Below are 16,525 nucleotides of genomic sequence, written 5' to 3'. Positions count from 1 at the left end.
GCCAGAAGAACTAACAAATCTACCCTGGAAAAGTGCAGCTGGAATGCTCCTAAAAGCGAGAATGGCCAGACTTTGTCTGCCCTACTTTGGTCATATTGTCAGAAGGGACTGTTCCTTGGAGAAAGATATCATGCTTGGTAAAGTGGAGGGTCAGTGAAAAAGAGGAAGACCCTCAATGATATGGATTGACATAGTGGCTGCAACAATTTGCTCAGATATATCAAGTATTGTGAAGCTGGCACAGGACGGGACAATGTTTCATTCTGTTGTATGCAGGGTTGCTATGAGTCAGAACCTACTCAGTGGCACCTAACAACAACAACAACAAGTATTATGAACGGAGCCATGGTGGTGCAGTGATCGAACATTCAGCTGCTAACCAAAAGGTTGGTGGTTCGAACCACCAGCTACTCTGCAGCAGAGAATGATGAGGCAGTCTGCTTTTGTAATAATTTACAGCCTTTGAAACCCTACGGGCTGTTCTGCTCCATCTTAGAGGTTGCTATGAGTTGGAATCGACTTGATGGCAGTGGGTTTAATTTTTAAGTGTTAAGACTCAGAAAAGATCACAGGCCTGGCAGTGTCTACCATCTCCTCTTCAGTATTATTGTTTCCTCCTGTGTTTAAAGACAGACTTCGCAGTCAGTGAAATGCAAATCTGTCACTGCCAGAACCAGTGTGAGGAGGAGAGCCAGAGAGGTTGTTTTCCCACAATGTCTTGAGTAAGATCTTTTGAAGCCAACTTGCTCACTCCTTCTCAGGCTCTGGTCATGATGCATGGTCCAGTTACCCTGTAGGAAATAGAGAGAGATAATGGGAAGTGATCACAGGAGGGGAGTGCAGATGGGATCAGAGAAAGCCTTAGATGGTCCATTATGTCAACAGAGTGGTGGGTGAAAGAATGGGATGAGAACATTAGAAGGCCAGGCATGTGGGGGCCTGTCCTGTGATTTTGTCGGCCTTCATGGTCTCATTAGATACCTGTCACTGACTCAGCATCTTTGGATTTGGCCAGTGGAGACCAGTACTCCTCTGCTTTTGAGTGAGAGGGAATGAGACAAAACACCCCTTAGTGATCATGTCACAAGAACTGCCAGTAGAACACCTTGCACTGACTTCTGAATCAGCATGCAGAATTGGTTTTGCTGTTTTTCATTTCTATTATTTACCCATCTTTTGCCTGAAAATACAATACAATTTGCTTTGTTGTTGTTACATGCTGTCGAGTCAGACCCGACTCATAACTACTCCTCCTTGGGTTTCTGAGGCAGTATCACCACGGAAGTAGATTGCCCAACCTTCTTTCTGGGGAGTGGCTGGTGAGTTTGAACTGCCAGCCTCTTAGTTAGCAGTCAAGTACCTTAGGCACTATGCTACCAGAGCTTTATATATGCTTTTTTGTTTGTTTGCTTGCTTGGAATTATATTATGTTACAGTATGATTCATATAGCTTCATTGCCTCTAAGTTTACTTTAAAATTTTATTTCTGTTTTTGAGTTGGTATATTCCTTAAATGTGAGGGCAGAGGAGATATGGCATGGCTCTTAGTGTAACAGTGGAGATCCTTCCTGGAAAGCAAAAATAGGTATAAAAAGCCATCCTTGCCAACTGCCTTGAAGTAGCTACGTATACACATACATGAGGTCGGTGGTTTGAGTAAACAGTTTATGGTGAAATAAGAAAACAACTCTATTTTTGTTCCCTAATGTACATAGTGCCTTTGGAAGGAAGGTTGGGCAATGTACTTCCATAGGGATATGTCTTGGAAACCCAAGGACGGGTTGCTATGAGTTGGATCCGACTCGACGGCACTGTTTGTTTTTTGATTTGGAACATAGTGCTTAAGGCATTTGACTGCTAACCAGAAGGTTGGTGGTTCAAACCCACCAGCCACTCCTTGGAAGGAGGGTTGGGCAATCTACTTCTGTAGTGATACCACCTCAGAAACCCAAGGAGGGATCGCTGTTAAGTCAGATCCCACTCATGGCAGTAAGTTTGTTTTCTTTTGGTTTTAACATCCCTTTAAAATTTATTCAGTGATAATAATCTTTCCATGCCTTTGGATGGAAACCTGGCTGTCGTCATCACTTTCTGCTCACCCTTAGATAATAGAAAGGCTTTTAAATCACAGAAGGCATTTAACCCAAGATACTAAGTAACTCTTCTCACATTTAGTCACCCATTTTGAACAGTTTTCTAACTCTATCCCATTCAATTCCAAAAAAGAATTTGTGTATGTCTCAAAGGGCCATTTAGTAACTTCTGAAGCAGTTTCTGGTATCAGCAGTTTGGATATCCATTTCTCAAAAACATTAACACAGTTAATCCTTTTTGAAACTACCACGGCATTGCTCTGAATAACTAAATTTTATTTCTAAATTTTTAATCAAAACCATTGACTTTAAAGACTACCATTCATCAAAGCAATGATGTGAGAAATTTCAGAATGAATGAAATGAAGCTAATGAATGACTATCCTTTGTATCTTTCTCTCTCTCTCTCTGTGACTATGTGCCAAGCTATTTTAACTTTAAAATTTTAAATTAAAAATGTTTTAATTATGATAAATCTCTTTGGTATTTAATGGAGAAGCTTAACGTCAGTATATTCCTCTACTTACTTTATAGAGTTCTTTACATAAAGGAAGATTAGAATTCTTACATGTGACTAGGTTCTTTCTGCTAGAGAATGGAAATTGCTTAAGTAATAGCAATTCATTTCAATATCAGATTATAACATTATTATTATTATTATTAATAACCGTTAATTATTATTATTATTAATAAGGTACTTGACATTAATAAGGTACTTCACAGTTCAACAGTATCCTTTACCTCATGCCCTGGCAGGTGCTGGCCCTGTGTCCTTTAGCTCGCTTACTGTTGCTTTAGTCTTTCTGGGGCTGGGAAATGGGGAAGGAGGTCATAAAGGAAGAAGCAAGGCTTTGTGTTCTCTTACCCTATGTGTGTTAGAAGTTGGTACTTTCTCATAAGAGCACTTTTTGGGGGTTCATTTGTAGGTACCTTTCTTGGGCCATCCAGTTGCAGCTCCCCATAGGTTGGGGTGACCTTTGTTGTGTTTATTCTGACCTACGGTGTCTCTTGAGCTCTGTAGATGTAGGCTCATCCTATCATAGCCACCTCTACCCCTGTACAGAGTGCTGTGGACTCTTGGGCTTGTTCCAGGCACCAGGCCCTGTCTTGTTATATTCAGGGAATCTTTCAGTCTCTGTTAGAAGACATCATCCCCTCTTATCTTCTCCGGGGGTACCTACAGCATGTATGATCCTTTCCCCTGGAAACTCAGTAAGTAGGGCTGCAGGGCCAAGAGTTGGCCTCAGTTTTGCGTATGATGTTCTCTCACACACTCATTTTAGTGTGTGAAACCTGTGGCCTTGGTATCTTGGTTGAAATTGAGGCAAAGGAGTTCTATGTTAATATCATATCATATACATATATACATACCCTTTTCAAAAATTAAAAGGTATTAGCATATCATTAATGATTACAAAGATGTTGGTAGTTAAATAATCCATCAGCATGGAAAAATAAGTATTTCCTAGTGTGACAGTTGCTAATTCAAAACTCACACGAGAATAGGGCACATTGGGCCTTGTGGTTTCCTTGTTCCTAAATCTTATTCTGATTAGTAGACCTTTCTTTTTAGTCTCTGTTCTCTATCATTTCTCCCCATGGCAGTTATAGGCCACTCACAGCTCTTATAAGAGTATATAGAAAGTTCTTGGCAGATAGTGAGTGTTGTATAAATGTTTGCTGTTATTATTTTGAGTTCCAGTAATTGTATGCTGCAGTAGATGATGGAAGGATGATCCTGAGACATTTTTGATGCAGTCAAAGTCTATCTTGTTTGAAGACCTACTTGTCCTTTAATTATGAAAATGATTTCTGATGAAAAGAGAAACTGGACAATAGCAAAAAATCCAAACCTACTTTCAAGTTGCCTTCACTTTGGAGTTAATGGCATATTCTATTTAAAAACAGCATTTCATATAAATTGAGAAAAGTGACTGTTTTATAATCTGCCTTTAGGAATTAATGTTATGTGATTAAATACTTTTTAGCCACATAGGCTTCAATGGCTGAGTAACACATTTGTTTAGTAGATATTTGATAAGTGCTTTTGTCACAAGCCCTGGGAATATAAGAGTGAGGAAAGCTATAATAGTTTGGGCTCTTATGGAACTTCTTATATAGTGTAGAAGACAAATTTAAAAATTTTTAACAATCAGTTGGGTACAAAATTGTAACTTAGGAGAGTACAGTGAAGGAGAGATACATAGCACCATGGAAAGGATATATTAAGGGAATTAGTGCAATATTGGACCTAGGGGTGACTTCCCTTAACCAAACCAAACCAAACTGATGGTCGATGACTCAGATCCGACTCATAGTGACCCCTCCTTGGGTTTCTGAGGCAGTATCAGCATGGAGGTAGATAGCCCAACCTTCCTTCTGAGGAGTAGCTGGTGGGCTTGAATTGCCAGCCTTCTGGTTAGCAGTCAAATGCCTTAGACACTACACCACCAGAGCTCTTGTGGCTTCCCTAAGGAAGGGACAGTTAAGCCAAGATCTGAAAGAGGAATGGAGAGTATCTGCATGAAAACTAAAAAGCAAAAACCAAACCCATTGCCATTGAGTTGATTCCAGCTCATAGTGACCCCATTGGGTTTCCAAGGCTGTAAATCTCTAAGGAACTAGATTGCCAGCTAGTAGTTATCGACATGAAGAGGGATGGGAAAACTTCTGGAGGAGAAAATAGCCTATGCAAAGGTGCTATGGCTGAAGAAATGGAAAGAAGGGCAGTGGGTTAGAGTGCAGAGAGCAAGTTGTGTGCATTTGTGCTCTGTGAAGCTGGAGGGGAGGGCTCAAGCCAGACTCTGAAGATCCTTGGTGGCCATTTTAAGAACTTTGATCAGTTTGTTAAGAGCAGTAGAAAGTCTGAATTTTTTAAGCAAGGAGGTGCCATTCAAATTTTTGGATGTGCAGCTGCTCCACCAAACATGGTTTTACCCTACTCCAGGGACTGTTTCACAAGGGTTTATGTCCTGAGTGTTCATAGCACCTCTGTCAATGAGATGATGTTGTTGTTGTTATGTGCTGTTGAGTCAGACCCGACTCATAGCGACCCCTCCTTGGGTTTCACTACGTATCACTACGGAAGTAGATTGCCCCATCTTCCTTCCGAGGAGTGGCTGCTAGGTTTGAACCACTACGCACTATGCTAACAAGAGCTCCCTGTCAAGGAGATAGTACTTTTCTATTTGCCAGCGAGGAATTTACTAGGTTAAATTACTTGCCTACTGTGACATATTGAACATATAGCAGAGCTGATACATTAAATAAGATAATATTGTAAAGCAGTACCTATAAATAACTTAAGTCAATTTTTTGTTATTATTATGTAGCCTTCTCCCCGCTCATAATTTATTTTTTGAAAAGATGCTTTAAAAAGTAAAGTACAAGAAGATATACAGATAAAAGCCTCCCTCTCACCCCTTTCCCTATCCACTTATTTTTTACTGATCCATGAAGCCATACTGATCCTTGAGGTTGTCTTAAACCACTAGATGCCCTATTGCATTAAGGTATCATTTATCACTGACTGTGTAGGAGTGATACCATCCACAGACAGTACTGATGGACATAAAATGGACAGGGAAATTCATACTTTTGTACTAGAGCTAGTAAACACTACAGCTGTAGCCCTAGCCATGCCCTTAAGAAGAGAGAACCTCTTTCTATTCATGAAACAAATAACCACGTGCCGCTCTACTTCTGCATCTGCTGTTGTTGTTGTTGTTATGTGCCGTCGAGTCGGCCCCGACTCATAGCGACCCCTCCTTGGGTTTCCGAGGCAGTATCACTACGGAAGTAGGATTGCCCAACCTTCCTTCCGAGGAGTGGCATCTGCATCTGCAGTAAGTGTATTTTCAGGATGGTGGGGGTGCAGTGGCTAAAAACAACTTCAATCATCACGGTGCTCTTGACAATAGGAATTCTCTTTTCTATTTCACTGCCAAGGAGACCATATGGCATACTCCATCAGTATGATAAAGAGCAAATATCTTAAAATCAATAAGATCTTTTTCAGGAAATCAGCATGACTTCTACCGAGTGCTTTTAACGGTATTTCTCCTACTATCTGTTCCTAAGCCTGAATCTGTCATATGGTATGAGTACTGATGGAATTAATATTGATGTTATGTTGTTACGGATATTAGATAATATTCAGTGTACTTATTGAAATACTGATAATAAAAAAATTAATACTTAGCTATCTAGAAGACTTTATAATTTAGAATACTGTGGTTTGTGAGTTGTCCAGGTAGATGCTGTTTTCCTAGATCAGGAAATGAGACTGAAAGTTGGATTTATAGTTAGGAATTCAAAAGAAAAACAATTTGAATACTTTTTATCTGTGATTCAGAGAAAATGATGTAAAAAAGACAGGTGTATCGTTTTATTTACCTATGTTGTAACTTTTTTTTTTTTTTTTTTAAATCCCTTGATGTATATTTGAACTTTCTGCATACTACCAGCATGAGTTTGAAAGCAATTGAAGCATCCTTACCACATCTCTTCTGCTCTGCAGGGTTATTGAACAGCTTGGTGGGAAGCAGCTAGTAATGAATCACATGCACCATGAAGACCAGCAGGTCCGCTACAATGCTTTATTGGCTGTGCAGAAGCTAATGGTACACAACTGGTATGTGATAGCTGTTCCTCATGCTCACACTCCTTTTGAAAGGACTCTTGAATTCATTCTGAAATTTCTCACATCATTGCTTTGATGAATGGTAGTCTTTAAAGTCAATGGTTTTGATTAAAAATTTAGAAATAAAATTTAGTTATTCAGAGCAATGCCGTGGTAGTTTCAAAAAGGATTAACTGTGTTAATGTTTTTGAGAAATGGATATCCAAACTGCTGATACCAGAAACTGCTTCAGAAGTTACTAAATGGCCCTTTGAGACATACACAAATTCTTTTTTGGAATTGAATGGGATAGAGTTAGAAAACTGTTCAATTTGAAAACTACAATTTTGCACAGTTTATTTATTCAGCATATGGTTAACCTGAATAGATTTTACCAGTTCATAAAGGCACTAAAAATAGATTGTTCAATTTAGATTCATCTTTCATGTTTCATTCATTATAGCTGTTGGCTTTTGAAATAACCAAAGTCATATTTTTCTTTGTTCTTTTTTTTATTTTATTTTTTAATCAAAATCATTGACCTTTTTGTACCACTTATAAGAAGATAAATTAAAGAGTGCTACTTAGAACTAATGGGGCCTTCTGAATGAATTAAGTAATTAACCAGGGTTCTCTTTGACGTGGCTGTCTCAGCTGTTGGTCAGGGTGCAGTATATTCAGTACTTTTCTGAGTAGTTCACAAGCTTCTCTGTTCCCTGCACATGGGTAATGTTTTTCTGTTATGGCACAGTGAATACACACATGGCCTGTTGTTGAGAGTAATGTGACATTAATAAAAATTTATGGCCTATTAGTATGGGTTTTGAATGGTGTGGGCTAACAGAGTTTAGAAGAATATTCTGGAGTAGTGCTGTTGCCGTATGTTAAATATCATGGTCTTGCCACTTCAGGACTTTTCTAGATCCTGACATTTCCACATTCTTTCAACAACTACTTTTTGAGCACTTAACAAATCTGTCTTGGAAGAAATACAGCCAAAATGCTCCTTAGAAAGGAGAATGGCAAAACTTCATCTTGAGTATTTTGGGCATATTATCAGGACAGACCAGTCCCGAAGAAGGACATCATAGTTGGTAAAGTAGAGGTTCAGTGAAAAAGAGACCTTCAGTGAGATGGATTGATACAGTGAATACAACAATGGGCTCAAACATAGCAACGATTGTGAGGATGGCACAAGACTAGATGTTGTTTCATTTTGTTGTGCATAGGGTTGCCATGAGTCAGCACTGATCCGACAGCACCTAACAACAGACTGGACCCTGTTGTTCTAAGTGCCACGCTATGGATAGGATGGAAGGGGGTACAACTTCCTGTAGGATGAGTAGAGAGATGTCCCTGAGTAGGCCAAACAGTAAAGCTGAAACAGTGATGATGAGAAGGTGCCAGCCATACAGTTTGTTGAGGTGAGCATTTCATGCTGGAGCCCATAAGGCAGTAAGTGTGGCTTGTTCAAAGCATTGCCTGCAGGCATATTTGATTGTTGGAGCTTGGGGTGGTATTGCTGCTGGCATTTAGTGGGTAGAGGCCAGGGATGCCACTAAACATCCTGCAGTGCACAGGACAGCCCTCCATGACAAAGAATCATCTGTCCCAAAATATGCCAGGTGAAGAAACTAAAACAGGAAGAGGGTCAGCATAGGAAAAGTTGGGGTAGGTGAGGTGGGCAAGGGTGCAATCATGTTGGGTCTTGTAGGCTGCTTTTATAAGATGAATTGAAAGCCATTAAGGTTTTTAAGTGGGAGAATGAGAAGATTTGACTTACATTTTCAAAAGATCACTTTGTCTACTTTATGAAGAATGTGTGTTTGAGGGTTAATGTGAAAGCAAGACAGCCATTTAGAAGGCTCTTAGGGTGGTAACAGGTAGAGATGGGTGGACTAGGGTGATAAAAATCGAGATAATAAGAAGTAGAGAGTTTGGGATAGATTTCAGATGTAGTGCTGGCAGACCTTAATGGACTGTAAATGCTTTTACTTTTTTTTAATATCCTCAGTGCAAGGAGAATGGGATCAAACCCAAATGGTTTTTATGTAGAAGGTGGGGCAGGGGTGTGTGTGTGTGTGTGTGTGTGTGTGTGTGTGGCCAAGAATCTTTCAGTAAAGCAAATACTTTGTTTGATTTCCCTCCTTGTTTCACTTTACCCCAAGCTGTGATTTTGAACATAAACAAATTATCTAGTAATTTGATGTCTTTTAGTTTGTTTATATCCCCTTCATGGAATTAGTTTGAAAAATGTTGGTGTTTAATTAGAGTTGAAGCTTTTGCAAGCAGTGAGCTTATATTTACCAAATGTTCTAAATTTTGGTGAAGCAGTCATTGTTTTATTGTCCTTTTATTGAATTTAGGAATATTAATGTATAATTTATTTTATGGTTCATTTTGGTAGTTCGTTTTTCTCTTGATGGATTTATTGTTGGGTTTAGAGGTTTTATTTTATTTTTAATATATATTCCTGATGTGAAAGAAAAGGACATGAAATTATAATTTTTTTTTTTCTTGAATTAAGGGACTTGACTTAGTCTCATAGTATAAAAGGAAGTGTAAATGTCTTTCTGGTCAGAAACTGTTATTCACTCTTCATCATTGAGTAGCTAATGAATGACTATCCTTTGTATCTTTCTCTCTCTCTCTCTGTGACTATGTGCCAAGCTATTTTAACTTTAAAATTTTAAATTAAAAATGTTTTAATTATGATAAATCTCTTTGGTATTTAATGGAGAAGCTTAACGTCAGTATATTCCTCTACTTACTTTATAGAGTTCTTTACATAAAGGAAGATTAGAATTCTTACATGTGACTAGGTTCTTTCTGCTAGAGAATGGAAATTGCTTAAGTAATAGCAATTCATTTCAATATCAGATTAATATGGTACTAATAAAATATAATTTGGAAAATACTTCTTCTGCAGAGTATATCCCCAAATATAAAAGGGTTTTGAATTAATATCTTTATGTAGCCAACCAGACTGTCTTTATTAAATCCATGGCAGTGGAAGGCTTCCTTTTTACTTATATCAAGTAAAGGCTTTTTAGCATTATGGTGTTGATATTTAAAAATGTTTATTGATTGAATCTTACAAAACACTTTTGGACTTGTTTACTCTATCACACTAAATAAAAGCTTGAAAACTAGGTTGGTTTTGTTGTCTTCCTATTTTGTTTGTTCTGATTTAAATTCAATAAATTTTTATAAATGATATGTTCTATACTAAAATAGTTAAGAATAATTAAAATGTAAGTATGGACAAAAAGAGAATAAAAGTCTGTTTGAAAGGCAATGACAGCAGTTTTTTCTGATTATTTTCAAGGTGTCTAAGTTCATTATTTTTCTAGAACACCCTTGGTTTTCCTTTATTTTTCTACCCTAAATTATTTTTAGATTTTTGATATTGCATTATTCCTACTATTTCTGTTTATTAGACTAAATCATAACTCTTGGTATGGTAAATTAGCATTTATTTTTTATTTCAGAGAATTTTTAACAGTATCATTTTAAAATTACATTGTAAGTATAAAGTAGATAGATACTTTTTTAATCATGCGACTGGATCTTGATTTGAATGCAGTTTAAAGAAGTTAAATGTTAAGTTTCTTGATAGTGTAGGGATGGATTTAAGTTTATATAACGTGAAGTTTAGAGTTATATAATAGGTAAAAATACTGAATTTGGTGATTTTATGATTGATTTAAAAATCATTTCAGTTAATCTCAGGTCCTGTGTTTCTCCTTTCCACTTGAGCATCTGTATTTACAGAGAATTATCTGGATTACAAATAACTTAACTGAGTTGGGTTGGGGATGCTGGGATGGGAGTAGAGCTGCCAGGGAGGGAGGAAGGTGATGGCTGCCACTTGGGGGCCAGTCCTGCTCACAGCCTCTTTCTAAGGGCTATGCAGCTCTCTGACTTCACACCCAATGGCATTCCTGAGCATCCCTGCTTTTTTGAGCAGTTCTGGATTTTTATATTTATAAATTTGACAAAATACATAAACAATGGCAACTTACTATAGAGAAATTTTGTAGATACCCCAATTTTTACTTTGTAATTAACATCATAAAATGTCATCATTTTTTCCTACAGAGTGATTTTAAATGTAATCAACCTCTAATTCAGAAGCAACATATGTGCAGATGGACAGCTCAGGACTTCAGGAAAGAAACACTAAATTTTGTAGGTAGAAGACCTTATGGAGAATTTTCTGTTTGTGTTTCTAGCTGCTTTTTCAACCTTTTTTTTCCTTCCAAGAAGAGTAATAAGTTATAAGAGTATAACCTACCCTTTCTAGATTGTTAATATGTAGATAAATTTTTAAAATAACAAGGAAAAATTCATTAGGCCAAGCATCTAGGTGAATGCTGTTGTATTCTCTGATGTTTACATCTACTTAGTACTACTAATTTTAATTGTTCTGTGAGTGATTAAAGCATCTACTTTTGAACTAAATTGGAGGATAAAAATCCTTATATATTTTAACCTTTCAGCATTAACAATCATTAATGTATTAACATTCCATAAGAATTTTAACAAACATATAATGTTTACAGATTTAACAATTTCCAAGATTAATTTAGAAAATTGTTGTCTTTCTCTAGTGTCTGGAGTTTTCCAGTGCTTTTATGACATTTTTAGTGGATGAACCTTTGAAAATGTCTTCACTGTCATATATTGTGTGTCTTTTTCAAGAATAAATATAATAAGATTTTAAAAAATACAAAACCAAGTCCAAGGAGCTCTGGTAGCGTAGTGCCTAAGGCACTTGACTGCTAACCAGAAGGTTGGCGGTTCAAACCCACCAGCCTCGGAAGGAAGGTTGAGCAGTCTGATACTGCCTCACAAACCCAAGGAGGGGTTGCTATGAGTTGGGTCTGACTCGATGGCAAATAACAACAACAACAAACCAGGTCCAAGGAGAAAGGACTACTTTATAACTTTTAGCTCACCATCAGTTGAGCAACTCCCAGTCTTCTAGTCTAAATGTGCTTCTACCTTACTAGTAAGGGATATTTTGAGGCAATAATAATTTATTTTTCTGGACACTATCTAACACTCAGTTCCTTTTGATTTTGAAATGCCAGCATAACATAAACCCTAGCTTACTACTTAGCCTGTGCCTTACAGATTCTTCAGAATTCAATTCAGGTATCTATCTGTCTAATTTGCCTATCCTAACCAAACAAAACCAACACATGCATCTCTGTTTGAGGTCTGTAGGTGATTTTATATTAAACTGTAAAATACATAAATTATCTAGCAGTGGTTTTATTTTCTTTACTGTCAGTGCATTTGGGAGCTCTGGTAGCATAGTGCCTAAGGCATTTGACTGCTAACTAGAGGCTGGTGGTTCAAACTGACCAGCCACTTCTCAGGAGGAAGATTGGTCAATCTACTTCCATAGAGATGCCACCCTGGAAACCCAAGAAGGGGTCGCTATGCGTCAGTGTATTTATTATCCACCTTTTCAAAATGTCTTTTTAGGCTGGTGCTTTGCAACAATCAAATATACATCAATAGAATAAACTGTAGAGTATGCTGCTGTTGTTGTTGTGTGCCGTCGAGTCGGCCCCGACTCATAGCGACCCCTCCTTGGGTTGCCGGGGCAGTATCACTATGGAAGTAGATGGCCCAACCCTCCTTCCGAGGAATGGCTGGTGCCTTGGGAACCCGAGGAAGGGTCGCTATGAGTCCAATCCAATTCAACAACAGTGAGTTTGGTTTTGGTTTTTGATGTGCAAAAAGGGCTAGCATCCTCTAATCTCCTGTAACTTTACAAGAGGGAGAGAAAATCATTATGAACATCAATAGCCCAAGACTGAGGCAGAAATCAGACATACTGCCACCCTTCAAATATTTTACTATTTCTACACTAACCATCCCTCCCATGGTACTCACTACTTCTCTACTGGGTTCAGTAATTCGTTGCAGTGGCCACATACCAACTCACAGACAATATTCACATTTATGAGGTTTATTAGGGAAGTAACAAGTTACAATTCAGGTTCAGGAATGCTCAGGATACGATTCTTTGTAATTATTATCGTTTGGTATTACAGCCTCCCTCACCATGCTGCAGAAGGACATCATGCTTGGTAAAATACAGGGTCAGTGAAAAACAGAGAGATGCAGTGAGAGGGATTGACATAGTGGCTGCAACTATAAGCTCAAACATAACAATTGTGAGGATGGTGCACTGCTGGGCAGCATTTTGTTGTGTTGTACGTAGAGTTGCTACGAGTTGGGAGCTGACTCGACAGCACCCATCAACAACAAGGCCTTTTAGATTCTGTATTTGTCAGTGCATATGGAACTGAATATTAAGAAAAGATACAACAATTTAGTGAAGCATCTTGTCTTTGTTGTTTTAAGAGATCAGGGGAGAAGAGGATAGGAATGACTAGGCCTCATTTTGAGTAAAAATTTTATCTCATTTTCATTTCTCCTTTCCTTCTAGCACTTAAGTACCATTACATAAATTTCACTTAAGAAAAAAAAATTTTTTGAACATTTTATTGTCTTTTAAGTGAATGTTTACATTGCAAATTGGTTTTCCAATCAATAATTCATACACAAATTGTTCCATGACATTGCTTGAAATTCCCACTATGTGTCAACATTCTTCCCTTTTCCTCTCTGGATTCCCCATTTCCATTCATCTGATTTCCCTGTCCCTTCCTGCTTTGTCATCTTTGGTTTGGGGCAAAGTTGTCCTTTTGACCTAGTATAGTTGATCTTCTAAGGAGCACATTCTTCTTGGGTTTTTTATTGTTTATTTTATAGGCCCAGTTGTTAATTGACTGAAAGGTGGCCTTGGGGAGTGTCTTCAGTTTCAAGTTAGACTATTGTCTTAGGGCAGTAGTCTTGGGGGTTCCTCCAGTCTCTTTCAGACCTAGGTCTGTTTTTATTTTTATTTTTTTTTCTTTTTCTTACCCCCAGGCCCCTCGTAGTTATGCACTCCTGTGTGTCCTGCATTTCCTTCCTGTGAGTGTGAATGTTGCCCTGCTGGTGCACCGTGGTTGATTGCTCCAAGGGATGCATCTCCATAGAGTATGTGGGTGTGTCACCCTGGGTTGAGTGGTCTGTGTGTACATCTTACTTACTATTGGACTAAGAGCTAGCCCCTGGGTGTGAGTTTTATTCCAGGCCCAAAGTGTATTCCAGGGCCATAGTATTGGGGGTCCCAACAGACTCCATCGGACCAGTAATTCTGGTCATTATTGTACTTTTGGATTTTGTTCCATGTTTTTACTCCCACTCTATCCAGGATCTCTGGTTTTGATCCTTTCCTGAGTGATTGGCACTGGTAGCCAGGCACCATCTAGTTCTTCTGATCTCGAGTTTGGTTTGTTTTTTAAATTTGAATTTTGTTCTCCATTTTTAACCATTATGACCTTATAACTGGGACCTTCTGTTGTGCTTCTGGACAAAGCAATCAGTAGTGGTAGCCGGGTACCATGTAGTTCTTCTGATGTCAGGTTAGAGGAAGCTGTGGTTCATGTGAGCCATTCATCCTTTAGATTAATTGCTTCCTTGAGTGTTTTATTTTCTTCATTCTTCTGTAGGAAGAGACCAATACTTACACTTAGATGGCCACTCACAAGCTTTTAAAATCCCATAAGCTACTCACCACAGTAGGATGCAGAACATTATATATTTATGAACTGGATTTTGCAAATTGACCTAGATGTCCCCAGGATTATGATTCTTAGCCTTCAAGTCCAGTTGTTCAGTCCCATTGTCTAAGTAGTTTCTATAACTGTGCCCTCTGTGTGTTATATTTTATATATGAATATACATGAGCATTTACAAATTTGTATATAGAAATATCCACAGCCATACTCATATGTGTATGTGGTTATACTCCCATTTGACTTCCCTCACCTGTTTACCATGCATATTTATCTATGTATCTACTCACAAATCATTGTTTGATACTACTGTTGTTGCAGGATTGTATGTTACGCCATTTACCTTAGTTGTCATTTATTCTTGCATGCCTCTCACTGTCTTCCTTTGCTCTTGTTACATTGTGCTGACTTCTCCCATATTGTGTATTGCCTTTCCCTTCACCATAATTAATACTTGTATACTATCTATTTAGTGATTTTTTTCTCCCTCCTTCTCCCATCTCTGGTAATCATAAAAGAATATTTATTTTTGCATGTAAACTATTCTTGACTTTTTATAATAGTAGTCTTATACAATTTTTGTCCTTTTGTGATTGAATTATTTCATGCAGCATAATGTCCTCCACATCCATCCATGTTGTGAGATATTTTGTAGATTCATCATTGTTCTTTATCATTGTGTCGTATTCTGTTGTATGTATGTACCACAATTTGTTTATCCACTCACCTGTTCATAGACACTTAGATTTTTTCTGTCTTTTTGCTATTGTGCATAATGCTATGATGAACATGGGTTTACATATTTGTGTCACAACTCTTACTTCTCAAGCATATATACCTAGGCATAGGATTGTTTGATCATGTAGATACTTCAATTTTCAGCTTTTTAAAGAAGCACTATACTGTTTTCTGTAGTGATTGTACCATTTTACAGTTCCTTCAGCAATATATAAGAGTTCCAATCTGACCACAGCCTTGCCAGCATTTGTTGTTCTCTGTTTGTTCTTTTTTTGATCACTGCTAAAAAGGCAAGGAGGCCACATCTCCTGACTTCCTCTAACCACACAAGAGGAAGACAGAATCACCATCAGTAGCCCAAGGCCTGTTCCTGCAAGGCCGGACATGCTGCCTTCTTCCAGTCCTTTCACCAACCCTGACACCAACCTTTCCTTCCGCAGCACTCACCACCTTTCTGCTGGGTTTGATAATTCAGTGCAGTGGCCACACAGAACTCACAGATTATGGCTTTATTAGGGAAGCACCAGGCTACAGTTCAAGTTCAGGAAAATGCTCAGTCTCTCTCAGCCAGCAGTCTCTCACAGTCTCTCTCCCAGCAGTGCATATCCCTCAGTGTCTCATTCAGCAGTGCGTGTCTCTTTCCCAGCAGCGTGTGTCTCTCAGGAGTGCGTGTCTCTTTCAGCAGCATGTCCTTCTCAACCAGCAGTCAGAAAGACTTCTGCCTCTAGGAGGCCTCCTTTTGAGCCTGGCAGAGTGGCCAAACTAGCCAATCATAACATCAGAATTCCAAGCACCTGAGAGAGAGCAAACTTACCAGAACATTGCTTTGTGCCACATCCAACAGAAATACCCAGCTGGGTAACTTTTACAATCAGGAGCTCCTCAGTTACTCACAGCAAATTTCACCATGGAGTTTACAAAGACTTATGCCTAGAAAAACCATACCAGGTAATTTACTACACCGCACTGCCATTATTGACAGACTGAGATTGTATCTCATTGTAGTTTTGATTTGGGTCTCTCCGTTAGCCACCTGAATGTCTTCTTTAGTGAAGTGTCCTTTCCTCATTTTTAATTGGTTTGTTTGTCTTTTTGTTGTTGAGTTATTGAAGTTTTTTTTTGTTTTATAAATTTTAGGGATTAGGCACTTTTTAGATAGGTTGTTGCCAAACATTTTTTCTCACTCGGTAGGTTCTTGTTTGCTCTTTTGGTGAAATCTTTTGATGAGCAAAGGTATTTAATTGTTAGGAGATCTCACTTAACTAATTTATATTCTGTAGTTTGCATTTTTAGTTGTTTTTGATGGTGAATTTATGCCATAAATTAGAGCCCCTTACTTCAAGAGAAGATGGCAGGAATACACAGAGTCACTGTACCAAAAAGAACTGATCAATCTTCATCCATTTCAAGAAGTGGCATATGATCTAGAA

At 38.2% G+C, this 16,525-nt stretch overlaps 1 protein-coding gene across 1 annotated transcript in view; it reads left to right on the top strand.

The window, feature by feature from the left end:
• The window catches only part of ATP6V1H (ATPase H+ transporting V1 subunit H), a 241,165-nt gene that overhangs the window by 207,976 nt on the left and 16,664 nt on the right, over positions 1-16,525 (top strand). The window contains exon 12 of the mRNA XM_007952207.2: positions 6,613-6,726. Coding sequence (XP_007950398.1) covers positions 6,613-6,726 — 114 coding nt within the window. The remainder of the gene's footprint in view (positions 1-6,612; positions 6,727-16,525) is intronic.

Source organism: Orycteropus afer, unplaced genomic scaffold, assembly GCF_000298275.1.
Source record: "Orycteropus afer afer isolate SDZICR_OR568_19922 unplaced genomic scaffold, OryAfe1.0 scaffold00329, whole genome shotgun sequence".
Classification (NCBI taxonomy): Eukaryota; Metazoa; Chordata; class Mammalia; order Tubulidentata; family Orycteropodidae; genus Orycteropus; species Orycteropus afer.
This window is presented reverse-complemented; position numbering and strand designations above follow the sequence as displayed.